The sequence below is a fragment of the Paroedura picta genome, chromosome 1, assembly GCF_049243985.1.
Source record: "Paroedura picta isolate Pp20150507F chromosome 1, Ppicta_v3.0, whole genome shotgun sequence".
NCBI classification, from domain to species: domain Eukaryota; kingdom Metazoa; phylum Chordata; class Lepidosauria; order Squamata; family Gekkonidae; genus Paroedura; species Paroedura picta.
In genome coordinates this window covers 13393946-13407107 of record NC_135369.1, presented here as the reverse complement: position 1 = coordinate 13407107, position 13162 = coordinate 13393946, and the positions used below count along the sequence as shown (strand labels likewise).

Genomic DNA, 13162 nt, shown 5'->3' with positions numbered 1-13162 from the left:
TGGCCTTGGTGGAAGCCCCTCCCCTCCCCAAACCACGCCCTCCTTGGGCTCCGCCCCCAAGCCTCCAGGGATTTCCCAGTCCCTACATGAGGAGACCTTTCTTGCGGGCCAAGTCATCCCCAGCCCCCATTTCCTGTTTCTGCCAGGTTTGCACGGACATCGACGAATGCAACGACGGCAACACCGGCGGCTGTGACCCCAACGCCATCTGCACCAACACGTTGGTGAGTCCATCTAGCTGAGGGCGTAGAATCATAGAATCATAGAGTTGGAAGGGGCCTCCTGGGTCATCTAGTCCAACCCCCTGCACTATGCAGGATACCCACAACCCTCTCGCTCATCCATTTTAACCTGCCATCCCCTTGAACCTTCAGAAAATCAGCCTCTCCGTCAGATGGCTCTCCAGCCTCTGCTTAAAAATCTCCAAAGATGGAGAACCCACCACCTCCTGAGGAAGCCTGTTCCACTGAGAAACCGCTCTGTCAGGAACTTCTTACAGATGTGTAATGGTTGGGTGTCAGGCCCTTTGTTCTGAGCATAGGTATAGTCTGTCCTTTAATGTTTTGTTTTGATTTATTACCCGCCACTCCCGGACTAGGCTCAAGCGGGTTACAATAAATCCCCACAACAAAATAATAACCCCCAGCCCCAGCCCTTAAAATTAACAGCTGGGGCAGTAATCCAATCCCTGGGCCCCCACCCACCCCCCAGATTCAGTGAACTTCAGGGGAATAAGCGGGGAGATCGCATGATGTGACAGCTGTGGTGAAGAGAGCCCCAAGAGCTTAATTGCTCTGGCCTCAACCACGTACGTGGCAGGATCGATCCGTCTTGCAGGTCCTGTGGAACTGGGAAAGTTGCTGCAGGGCCCTCAGCTCTCCCAGGAGCTCATTCCACCAGGCATCCCCATACCGAGCTAACTGAGCTAAAAATCTAACTACAGGTTGGGTCGGCCCCTGGGCAAACCGAAACGTTTACCTGGAGAAGGCAAATAGGATGTCATTTGTAGGCCATTGCTGGGGATTCTGCTGATGAAGGGAAACCCGGTAAGTTTCTCTGCTGTTTCTCTGTCTGTCTCCCAGGGTTCCTATAAATGCGGGCCTTGCAAACTGGGTTTCGTCGGGAACCAGACGGGCAGCTGCACCCCGCAGAAGACGTGCCAGAGTCCCACGCACAACCCTTGCGACATCAACGGCTACTGCCTCTTCGAGCGCAACGGAGACGTTTCCTGTGCTGTAAGTCAACGCAGCCTGTCGTGGATAGATTTCGAGAAGCAGATTCAGAGAACCAGGGCATGCGTTTGCGTGTGTTTGTGTCCGTCTTTTCACGACATCCCCACATCCTCCGCTGGTTCTTTTGCAGTGAAGTCAAGCCGCAGATACCTTTTTGAGTCCCTCTAACCATGTGAAGGTAGAGCCTCTTGTGGCGCAGGGTGGTAAGGCAGCTGACATGTTGTCTGAAGCTCTGCCCATGAGGCTGGGAGTTCGATCCCAGCAGCCGGCTCAAGGCTGACTCAGCCTTCCATCCTTCCGAGGTTGGTAAAATGAGTACCCAGCTTGCTGGGGGTAAAAGGGTAATGACTGGGGAAGGCACTGGCAAACCACCCTGTATTGAGTCTGCCATGAAAACACTAGAGGGTATCACCCCAAGGGTCAGACATGACTCGGTGCTTGCACAGGGGATCCCTTTACCTTTACCTTGTGCAACATTTTCCATCCCCAAATCTGTCGGATCCCTGCTGCTCTCCGTGTCTCTCCCCAACACAAAATTCCCTCTTTGACTCCGCAGTGCAACGTGGGCTGGGCAGGCAACGGGAACATCTGTGGGCGAGACACGGACATCGATGGGTACCCCGATGAGCCCCTGCCGTGCATCGACAACCACAAGAACTGCGCACAGGTAGAAACGACCCTCGGTGAGGGGAGGGAGATTTATTGAATTACTAGCTGCTAAGTCTGCTGCTTTATAAGACAGCAGGCGCAAGTGGGAGTGCGTGGCGAGGGGTGGTCATAGAGGCATGGAGACGTCTCCCCGCGGCGGGCCCCGTCCTCAGAGGTGCCGGGTAGATCTGGCACAATGCAAGGGTCGTTTGGGCCGTGGGCTGGCCGAGGGCGCGTGGCTGGCGATGGAGGAGGCTGTGGCAGGAGGCTCCAGCCGTGCGGGGGCGATGGTGCGGAGGACGGGGCGGGGGCTTGCGCCATGTTGCCAGCATCACCTAAGAAGTGATGTCATCACTCCAGCTACTTTTGGGTGACGTGCTGGTATTTAGCCAAAAGCTCTGTGGTAGAGTTTTTGCCCCAATACTGGAGTGTCTCCCGGAAGTCACGGGGGTGATGATGTCACTTCCTGTGGTTTGCTGGTGACGTGGCCTGGGCCGCCTTGTTTCTACTGGTAAGTCCACCCCCATTTCTCACCAGTCGCCGGCCACTTCTTAAAAACTCTTGGTGGGCAGCAAGAGAAGTGTTTGGTGGGCCCCACAGTGCCCACACCCACCACACTGGTGACCCCTGGGCAGAGTCTGCACTTACTTTCTTTATTCCATTGTCAATCCTGTTGAATTCAGATCGCTTTGAACTCAGGTCTTCCTCTCCCCCCCTCCTCCCCATTGAAACAGGAAAGTTTTCTGCACGTGGTTAGGGAGGCTCAGAAGGGGGGGGAGGAGCCAAGCAGGGAGCCTCTTTCTTTTCTTGGAGGGGAGGGGGAGAGGACTGAAAAAGGCAGAGGAGGAAGGAAAAATCCAGGACCGACAGAAGTTGAGAGAAATTAGGGGCTTCTCCTTTAAGGCAAACATGTCACATGACCAGGTGTAGCCTATCAGAGGTTCTCTACCACGGAGCTTTCTTTCACAATGGATATTCAGGCTTAAAAGCAGTCTGAGATATCGCACAATAAGGGTAGGGTCACTCCGGATCAATCCTTCTTGCTGCAGAAGGAAAATTAAAATCGCATTCTGTGTAGAGGGCAGGGACTGAATCGATCTGGGGTTGGAATAAAAGCTCCGTGCAGTTTACACCTTGGTTTGGTAGTATTTATGAGTGTTGTCATGGGTAGCAGAGTAAGTATTCTCTCTGTGTGGTGCTTCAGTGATTATTCTTGATTTGATTTTATTAGTATCTCTGGCATAAAGATTTTAATAAATTAATAAATACATTATTTTAAAATAATTTTTAATAAATTACTTATTTTATTTTATTTTATTTATCATTTGATTTTTAGACTGCCACTGCCAGCATTAGCTGTCTCCTGGCGGTTTACAGATTTTAAAACCAATAAAAATGACAGAATGAAACACATAACCCCTCATTGCAATGACAAATGCTGGTGGCGTAGCCGAAGACTTGTTCTCTCCAGGATCCACCACCCAGCTGTTCCCAGTCTCGTTCCTCACATAGATGACCCTGGGTGATGTAAACCCGGGGGCCCTGATGATAAGGAGGTAGGGTGGGATCGTCAGACTGGCTGTTATAACAACAACAGCAACAATAATAATATATCTTTATCCGATCCTTCCAAATCGCTCCGGGTGGGTAACAACATTAAAACCACATGCGAAATTTAATAATTAAGACGTTTACAATCTAACTAATACCCCCTGGCTAAATTCCAAGACAGGAGGGTTTTGGCAAGGGTCCGATTTTCCATCTTCTGTCTCTTCCCACCCTTCCAGCTGTGAGTCCAGCTTTTTCGGTGGATATGAATTTTGGCCTCAGCCATAAATCTGGTGGAACAGCTGGGCCAGCCAGGCCAGGGCAGAGACACAGTTTGTCTGCCCTTACCTGCCTCTCCTAGAGCCTCTTGTGGCGCAGAGTGGTAAGGCAGCAGACATGCAGTCTGAAAGCTCTGCCCATGAGGCTGGGAGTTCAATCCCAGCAGCCGGCTCAAGGTTGACTCAGCCTTCCATCCTTCCGAGGTCGGTAAAATGAGTACCCAGCTTGCTGGGGGGTAAACGGTAATGACTGGGGAAGGCACTGGCAAACCACCCCGTATAGAGTCTGCCAAGAAAATGCTAGAGGGCGTCACCCCAAGGGTCAGAAATGACCCGGTGCTTGCACAGGGGATACCTTTACCTTTACCTTTACCTTTACCTGCCTCTCCATAGCAACCTTGGACTTCCTTGCTTAGCTTCCAGGATCTGCTGAGATTGGGCTAGCCTGGACCATCCAGATCAGGGCTTATATAATATATATTTATTATATATTAAATGACTGGGCGTATTTTTTGCATTCGTTATTTTTAATTCGTTGTCCGCCACCATCTCAAAAGCAGCACCTGATCTCTTTTGTCACACCCACTCCTCCGACTTTGCACAGGACAACTGCCGGTTTACGCCAAATTCGGGTCAAGAGGACGCCGATAACGATGGCATCGGGGACCAGTGTGACGACGACGCAGACGGCGACGGAATCAAGAATGTCGAGGTGCTCGATTCTCAGTTTCCTGGGTGGGGGAACGGGCAGGGTTGGCTCAAACCAACAGCCAGTGTGGGCAGCTGCCTAGGGAAGCAGAATTCATGGGGCTTGTAGATCAGACTCCCGTGTGGGCCCAGCTTTGACAACCACCGAGACCCCGGCCAGAGCGAAAAAACTTTTGGCTCAGCAGGCGACGCTGAAAATGCCGAGTTCAGTCCCCAATTTAGGGGTCTCATGAGGTGCAAGCTGGGAAATACAGACACTGAAAAATTACGGCCCGGTTGGAGAAGACCGTTTGAGACTCGATGGTCTGACTCATAGAATCAGAATCATAGAGTTGGAAGGGACTTCCTGGGTCATCTAGTCCAACCCCCTGCACTATGCAGCACAACCCTATCGCTCATTCACTGTCACGTGCCACCCCTTTGCCTTCCCAGAATCAGCCTCTCCGTCAGATGGCTCTCCAGCCTCTGTTTAAAAATCTCCAAAGATGGGGAACCCACCACCACCCGAGGAAGCCTGTTCCACTGAGAAACCGCTGGAATCAGGAGGTTTCTTGTGACCGTTATCTGATCTCCCACGGTCGGCGTGGCGTTATCATCTTTCTCTCTGTGTCACCAATGCAGGATAACTGCCGTCTTTTCCCCAACAAAGACCAGCAGAACTCGGACACCGACTCATATGGGGATGCTTGCGACAACTGTCCGAACGTACCCAACAATGACCAGAAGGACACAGATGGCAACGGGGAGGGCGACGCGTGTGACAATGACATCGACGGGGATGGTGAGGACATTTGGGGGAGAAGAAGATGAGTTGGTTTATGTACCCTGCTTTCCACTGACTGAATGGGTCTCAAAGCAGCTTGCAATCGCCTTCCCTTTCTTATCCCCACAACATCTACCCATGAGGTAGATGAGGTAGAGAACTCTGAGAGAACTGTTCTGTGAGAACAGCACTATCAGGGCTGTGACTGGCCCAAGGTCACCCTGCTGGCTGCCTGTGGAGGAGCAGGGGATCAAACCCGGCTTGCCAGATTAGAAGCCACTGCTCTTAACCACTACACCCAGCTGGTGGGGAGTCAGAGTGGCTCTTGGGACAGCACAATTCGGTACTTCCCTAGAAGTACCATGCGGGTCTGAACTCTTCTGCAAGCCACACAATCTGAGCGGCTACCCTAGTACTGTCTGAAATGCGGCACTCTCTGTTGGAATATGAGGACACCGTCCTCTTCCCTAAAATGTAGTGTACAGCGTGATTGACTAGGTCCCTTGGGAACTCAAGGTCAAATCCCTGTTAATTATTAGTATTGTCATTTAATTTCTAGGCCACCCCTCCATTTACAACAGGGGTAGTCAAACTGCGGCCCTCCAGATGTTCATGGACTACAATTCGCTGGCAGGGGACTGCATTCGCTGGCAGGGGCTCACGGGAATTGTAGTCCATGGACATCTGGAGGGCCTCAGTTTGACTACCCCTGGTTTACAACATAAACATGAAAAACAAAAAAACAAGAGCCAGTTTGGTGTAGTGGTTAGGAGTGCGGACTTCTAATCTGGCATGCCAGGTTCGATTCTGCGCTCCCCCACATGCAACCAGCTGGGTGACCTTGCGCTCGCCACGGCACTGATAAAACTGTTCTGACCGAGCGGTGATATCAGGGCTCTCTCAGCCTCACCTCCCTCACAGAGTGTCTGTTGTGGGTAGAGGAATGGGAAGGCGACTGTAAGCCGCTTTGAGCCTCCTTCGGGTAGGGAAAAGCAGCATATAAGAACCAACTCTTCTTCTTCTTCTTCTTAAATAAAAACATGATAACTCACAATTAAAAAAAGGGGGGGATTCACCACTTTGTCTTATTACCGTTTTCTGGCTGGCATATTCCCAATGGTGGGATAATCCCTAGATTGAGGGGGGAGCCCAATTAGAGGAAAGGATAGGAAGAAGCTAGGACAGAAGCCCGTAATTGTTTCCACCTTGTCCTGGCCTCACCCGTAGGCTAGTGGAAGAGCCCCATTTTACAGCCACTGCCAAACGCTGATAGCTCCGTCGGAGCCCGGTTCACTCTTGACAGATCATTCCACTAGGCAGGAGCCAAAGCTGAGAAGGCCCTGCCTCTGGTTGAGGTCAACCTGATTTCTCTGCGGCCAGGGAGCACCAGCAGATTGGAACTTGCAGAGCGCAATGCCCTTCAGTGAGCATACTGGGAAAGGTAGTTCCTCAGATACACAGTCCCTTGAAGCAGTGGTCCCCAACCTTTCTGAGGCTGGGGACCGGCAGGGCAACTGCCCCGCCTGCGCATCGCACATGGGGATGCATATGCGCCATGTACGGCTGAAATCACGCATTCGCAAAGTGCTGCGCATGTGCTATTTTGGCCGCGTGTGGCGCATGTGCGCATGCGTGGCCCGGTCGTGCATGCGCAGTGCGCGGCTCGGCCCTGATTCCCTCTCCCCGCCCTCCCGCAGTAAGAAGCTTCCCGGGCCGCAAGCTTGTGGCCTGGGAAGTTTTTTACTGCGGGGGGGGGGCGGGGAGAGGGAGCCGCGGCCCGGCGCCATGGCCTTTGCGGCCCAGCACTGGGCCGCAGCCCGCAGGTTGGGGACCACTGCCTTGAAGGACATAAAAATAAACACGAGGCCAAATAGGAGGCAGTGGGGCTTTCTGGTGTGTGGGCAGTCAGGAGTCCATTGGAACAATTTTGCTGTGGGTCAGCGTGCCCATGGGCTGAACCTTTAACTGTTCCTTTCCTTTCTCCGCTTCTGCAGGCATCCCTAATGGGCTAGACAATTGCCCCAAGGTACCCAACCCACTGCAGACGGATCGGGATGAAGATGGGGTGGGCGATGCTTGCGATAGCTGCCCGGAGATGAGCAACCCAACTCAGGTAGGAGCATTTGGTGTGGGGAGGGGGGGGGGGCTTACAGTCTACAGGGCCCGGAGTCAAGAAAGAAGAGCTGACAGGCTTGCTAGATTCACCCTAGAAGCTAAAATGGCTCAACTGAGGCTATCTTCCTTTGGTCACATCCTAAGAAGATGCAAGAGACATCACCCTGCCAATTAAAGTGTGTTTAGTCAAGGCTATGGTCTTCCCAGCTGCAATGTATGGCTGCGAAAGCTGGACCGTAAGGAAGGCCGAGCATCAAAGAATTGAGGCTTTTGAACTCTGGTGCTGGAGAAGACTCTTGCGAGTCCCTTGGACTGCAAGGCGAACCAACCGGACAGTCCTAGAGGAGATCAGCCCTGACTGCTCTTTAGAAGGCCAGATCCTGAAGATGAAACTCAAATACTTTGGCCACCTCATGAGAAGGAAAGACTCCCTGGAGAAGAGCCTAATGCTGGGAGCGATCGAGGGCAAAAGAAGAAGGGGACGACAGAGAATGAGGTGGCTGGATGGAGTCACTGAAGCAGTTGGTGCAGACTTAAATGAACTCCGGGGAATGGTAGAGGACAGGAAGGCCTGGAGGATCATAGTCCATGGGGTCGCAATGGGTTGGACACGACTTTGCACCTAACAATAACAACAACAAGAAGACGCAACTCACTGGAAAGAGTGGTATTTATTAAGACGGTCTTTGACCAGCAAATGCATTCACGGGGTAGACTGCATGTATAAAAATAATACGTTAAACCTTACAAACAGCAAGAATTATGAAAATAAAAAAGTTAGGTTGTTCACCGCTGATGTATTTTACAAGCAGCCGCATGCAATTTCACATTTAAAAGCTGTATACTGGGGTAATTCGCCAGAGAGTAACAGTCTGACATCTGTATGTCGATGCCCTGAAAAATTGTTGCTAATAGACAGACAAAATAGTCCGAGAACGAACCACTTGGTAGAAGTAAGACATGCAGTGTGGATAGCCATCTGACGGAGAGGCTGATTCTGTGAAGGCTCAAGGGGGTGGCAGGTTACAGTGGATGAGCGAGAGGGTTGTGAGTGTCCTGCATAGTGTGGGGGGTTGGACTAGATGACCCAGGAGGTCCCTTCCAACTCTGTGCTTCTATGACTTGGATTTATTGTTTATTTATTTTGTATTTATTAATTCAATTTGTTCACCACCACTCTCAGACCGGACGGCTCACGGCCGTTTATAAAATGACAAAACAACCTCCACAGACCCCAGCCCTACCCCCAAGTCTCAGAGTAGATGTTAAAACAGATGGCTATATGGCCGGATGATTTCCCCTGATCCACAAAGACCCACCCTTTCTGCAAGTGGAATCACTGGGAGAGGACAATCGTGCCGGGAAATGTGGGCGGCAGCAGGAAGAGAGGAAGCCCCAACAGGAAATGGATGGAGGCCACGGCCCTCTCTTAGCAAAGCCTGAGCAAGGCTGTTAACGGCCAGACCGTTTTGGAGGTCATTCATTCACAGGGTCGCCATAATTCAGAAGCGAGTTGGCAGCACGTAACATGCACAGTCTTCTTGGAGCTAGGAAATTCTGGTTCTGAATCAGGGGACGGATGATACCATGTCATTCTGCAAGTGGGAGGAGCACTCTCCAGAGCTGGGTACGCCAAAGACAGAGTCTCTGCCCCAAGGAACTTGCAGGAGAGTTTGGCAGTGGGGAGAGAACAGAGGGAAGAGAGGGGCAGGGGTAGTCTTAAGTGGTTCTAGAGCTCTGGGCAAAAGGCCAGGGTGTGGCCCCAGAAACAGTGTTCCTCTGCACCAGGGCCAAGCAAGGGGCTGCACGCAGGAGCTGCTGCCATCAGAATCCAGCTCCCCAAGGACCAGATGGGACAGGTGAAAGCAGTAGTGAGTGGAGCTTACTCATGGTCTTCTTTCCCCCTGTTGGTTAGTCCCTGTTCCTTCATGCAGGGCTCTGGGTAATTGCCCTGGTTGCCCGTTGGCTAAGACTGCCCTGGGGAGGAACATACCCAACCAATTGAGCCAATTGAAATCCGTGTTCCATGCAGATAAAGGTGGTTGAGGGGTTCAGGATCTGGGCAGACCCCAAATGGATCAGGTGGAGGCAGAGAAACTCCACCAAACAGGAATTGGCCTGAAACAAATTTTGCAGAGAGCCAGCGTTGTGGTTCACAGTGGCAGCCTCGAATCTGGAGATCTGAGTTGGCTTCCCCACTCCTCCACCACATGCGGCCAGCTGGGTGACCTTGGGCCAGTCCCAGTTCTTTCTGAGCTTTCTCTTCCTCCCAGGGTGCCCGTTGTGGGGAGAGGAGGGGCAAGCTGCTGTGATACTCCTTCAAGTAGTAAAAAGCGGGCTACAAATAAAACCAGCTCTACTCTTCTCACTGTCATTCACAGAAAGGATGTGATGTCCAGTTCCCCAGCTTGCGGCACGTTTAAATTTGCCAACAAGACTTCGTTGTTTTTTTCTTTTAGACTGAAAGGCTAAACGAGGTTAACTAGTGCAATTTGAAAACAGTAGGATTTGGGAACCCAGCAAAACTGAAGTGTCAGGATTGGAAAACAAAGGGAGATCTTAGAAGCCGAATTGGTGGGAAATTTCATTTCGGCCCAAAGCAGATTGCCTTGGGGGGGGGGGGGAGTGTGGCATGCGCCCAATCCATTGCTCACCTGAGCCCCTGGTGTCTTTCAGACAGATGTAGACAACGATTTGGTGGGGGACGTGTGTGACACCAACCAGGACAGGTAATGATGATGCACACACAAACACAGGGAAACATGCTTTCTTTGGTGCTGAAATCATTTCATAACATGCCAGATCTGCGGGTTCCGAGAGACCAGGACCCTGGGAGTTCATTTCAGCTCTTTATTATGACCCCAACATAATGGTACAAAAGACAAAAACCGGATTCAAGAAACCCACAACCAACCCCAACTTTTATACAAAAGCTGGACAGCACTATATGAAATCAAAAGCGCTCGTGAAATTGTATCATCAGAATAAATAAAAAAGAGAGCCATCATGAACCCCTCTCAACCTCTTCTTCACCAGGCTGAATATTCCCAAGTCCCTCAGCCTTTCTTCCTAGGGCTTGGTCCCCAGGTCCCAGATCATCCTTGTCGCTCTCCTCTGAACCCTCTCAATTTTGTTCACGTCCTTTTCATTCATTCATTCATTCATTCATTCATTCATTCATTCATTCATTCATTCATTCATTCATTCATTGGGCAGGGGGTTGGACTAGGTGATCCTGGTTGTCCCTTCCAGCTCTATGATTCATCCATCCATCCATCCATCCATCCATCCATCCATCCATCCATCCATCCATCCATTCATTCATTCATTCATTCATTCATTGGGCAGGGGGTTGGACTAGGTGACCCTGGTTGTCCCTTCCAGCTCTATGATCCATCCATCCATCCATCCATCCATCCATCCATCCATCCATCCATCCATCCATCCATCCATCCATTCATTCATTCATTCATTCATTCATTCATTCCATTTATACACCTCCCCTCACTGCAATGTCTCAGGGAGGTTGAAGTGACTTGGCAAGAGTTCACAAAAGTTTAATGTTAGTCTACACTTAGGGCAAACAGCTATTCCCAGCCCAAACTTGGTGGCCCCTGGAAATCTTAGCATGCTACTCTTCTAACTTCTGGAGCCCTACCTGAAAAGTTTGTCCAACATTTCCTATCTTTCTAAAAGGAGGAACTAGAAACTTGTTCCTGGAAAAAAATCCCACTAAGCTACTCTCCGCTCACCCCCACCCCCAATTGCAGGAGGGCTCCTTTGCCCCCCTGAGCCTCACTCACCATGATCTCCTTCTCGTCTTGTCCAGCGATGGTGATGGTCATCAGGACACCAAAGACAACTGTGCGGAGATCCCCAACAGCTCTCAGCTGGACTCGGACAACGACGGGTTGGGGGACGAATGCGACAACGACGATGACAATGACGGCATCCCGGACTACGTGCCCCCCGGCCCCGACAACTGCCGCCTCGTGGCCAACCCCAACCAGAAGGATTCAGACAGTGAGTGTCGAAGGAGGAGGGGCGGGGCTGGGTTCTGGCCTTCTGCAGGCTGTCGTTCCAAAGCAGGAGGAAGATGAAAGCTCAAAAGCTGGCTTGTGGGATCCGAATGCAGAATATAGAACCATAGAGTTGGATGGGGACCAGACAGGCCATCTGGTCCTCCCCCTGCTCAATGCAGGATCAGCCTCAAGCATCCAGGATATCTGTCCAGCTGCTGCTTAGAGAATCATAGAGTAGGAAGGAGATATACAGGCCATGTAGTCCAGCCCCCTGCTCAGTGCAGGATCAGCCTCAAGCATCCAGGATATCTGTCCAGCTGCTGCTTAGAGAATCATAGAGTAGGAAGGAAATATACAGGCCATGTAGTCCAGCCCCCTGCTCAATGCAGGATCAGCCTCAAGCATCCAGGATATCTGTCCAGCTGCTGCTTAGAGAATCATAGAGTAGGAAGGAGATATACAGGCCATGTAGTCCAGCCCCCTGCTCAAGGCAGGATCAGCCTCAAGCATCCAGGATATCTGTCCAGCTGCTGCTTAGAGAATCATAGAGTAGGAAGGAGATATACAGGCCATGTAGTCCAGCCCCCTGCTCAAGGCAGGATCAGCCTCAAGCATCCTTCTTCCGATTTTGCGTTTCCCTTGTGAATTTTTCTCTTGGGGCTGGTTTATCCTTTCCCCCCAGCCAGATTCTTCCTATGAAAATCAGGTGGCCTGGATTATGAGGAATGTTTGCAAAAGGTTTCTGACCTTGTCAAGTCAGCAGTACCCAGTTGGTCCCAGCTTTAAAATTCCAACACAGCATAGAATCATAAGGGTTGGAAGGGCCATCTAGTCCAACCCCCTGCTGAATGCAGGAAAGAAGAAGAAGAAAAGTTGTTTCTTATATGCCGCTTTTCTCTACCCGATCATTCGCATTCCCTTTCCTCTCCCCACAACAGACACCCTGTGAGGTGGGTGAGGCTGACAGAGCCCTGATATCACTGCCCGGTCAGAACAGCTTTATCAGTGCTGTGGAGAGTCCAAGGTCACCCAGCCGGTTGCATGTGGGGGAGTGCAGAATCGAACCCGGCATGCCAGATTAGAAGTCCGCACTCCTAACCACTACACCAAACTCCTGAGCATCTCTAGCCTTTGCCAATGCATGTACTTGTGGTATAGATGGTCATCATGTAGTTCTTCAGGCGTTTTCCCATGTACGTTTTCTTACACTCCGCTTGCCCGCAGGTGACGGCATAGGGGACGCATGCGAGGAGGACTTTGACAACGACACGGTCGCCGATCCGATGGACGTATGCCCAGAGAGCTCCGAGGTGACGCTCACTGACTTCCGTGCGTATCAGACGGTCATACTGGATCCCGAGGGGGACGCCCAGATCGACCCCAATTGGGTGGTTCTCAATCAGGTACAGTAAGGCACGGCTGGTTTCGGGAACCGGAAAATCCACACACTTGGGAAACGGGGCCATATAAATGGAACACATTGGTTCTGCCCAGGGAAAGCTGTTCATTTTGATGGGGTGGGGATTCCTATAGTTTCTGACGGTGTGGTTTTTATTGTCAAGGGTGACCTTGAGCCAGTCACAGCTCTGACAGGCCGGGGTCGGTGAGAAAGATCGAGGGTGCCCCCCCTCCAGCGCTAAGCAACTCAAGTCATCTTAGCTCTCCTTCCTCCCCCCTCTAGAGGCAGGGTTGGGGTGGGTAATATTCTGCCACGTTTCTCTCTTTTTATTGTGATTGTATTCTGAGTTTTATTTCCTTTTAAATGGGGTTTTAATGGGTTTTTATGGGAAATCTGTAATCCACCACGAGCTGGCTCCGGGAGTGGCAGAGAATAATAATAATAATAAT

The 13162-nt window shown here is 51.2% G+C and overlaps 1 protein-coding gene across 1 annotated transcript in view; it reads left to right on the top strand.

Annotated features, from left to right (window-relative positions):
• The window catches only part of THBS3 (thrombospondin 3), a 52171-nt gene that overhangs the window by 24545 nt on the left and 14464 nt on the right, over positions 1-13162 (top strand). Inside the window, exons 10-18 of the mRNA XM_077322303.1 lie at positions 147-224; positions 1083-1235; positions 1789-1899; positions 4311-4418; positions 5036-5195; positions 7172-7290; positions 9969-10021; positions 11122-11315; positions 12539-12717. Of these exons, the coding sequence (XP_077178418.1) occupies positions 147-224; positions 1083-1235; positions 1789-1899; positions 4311-4418; positions 5036-5195; positions 7172-7290; positions 9969-10021; positions 11122-11315; positions 12539-12717 (1155 nt within the window). The remainder of the gene's footprint in view (positions 1-146; positions 225-1082; positions 1236-1788; positions 1900-4310; positions 4419-5035; positions 5196-7171; positions 7291-9968; positions 10022-11121; positions 11316-12538; positions 12718-13162) is intronic.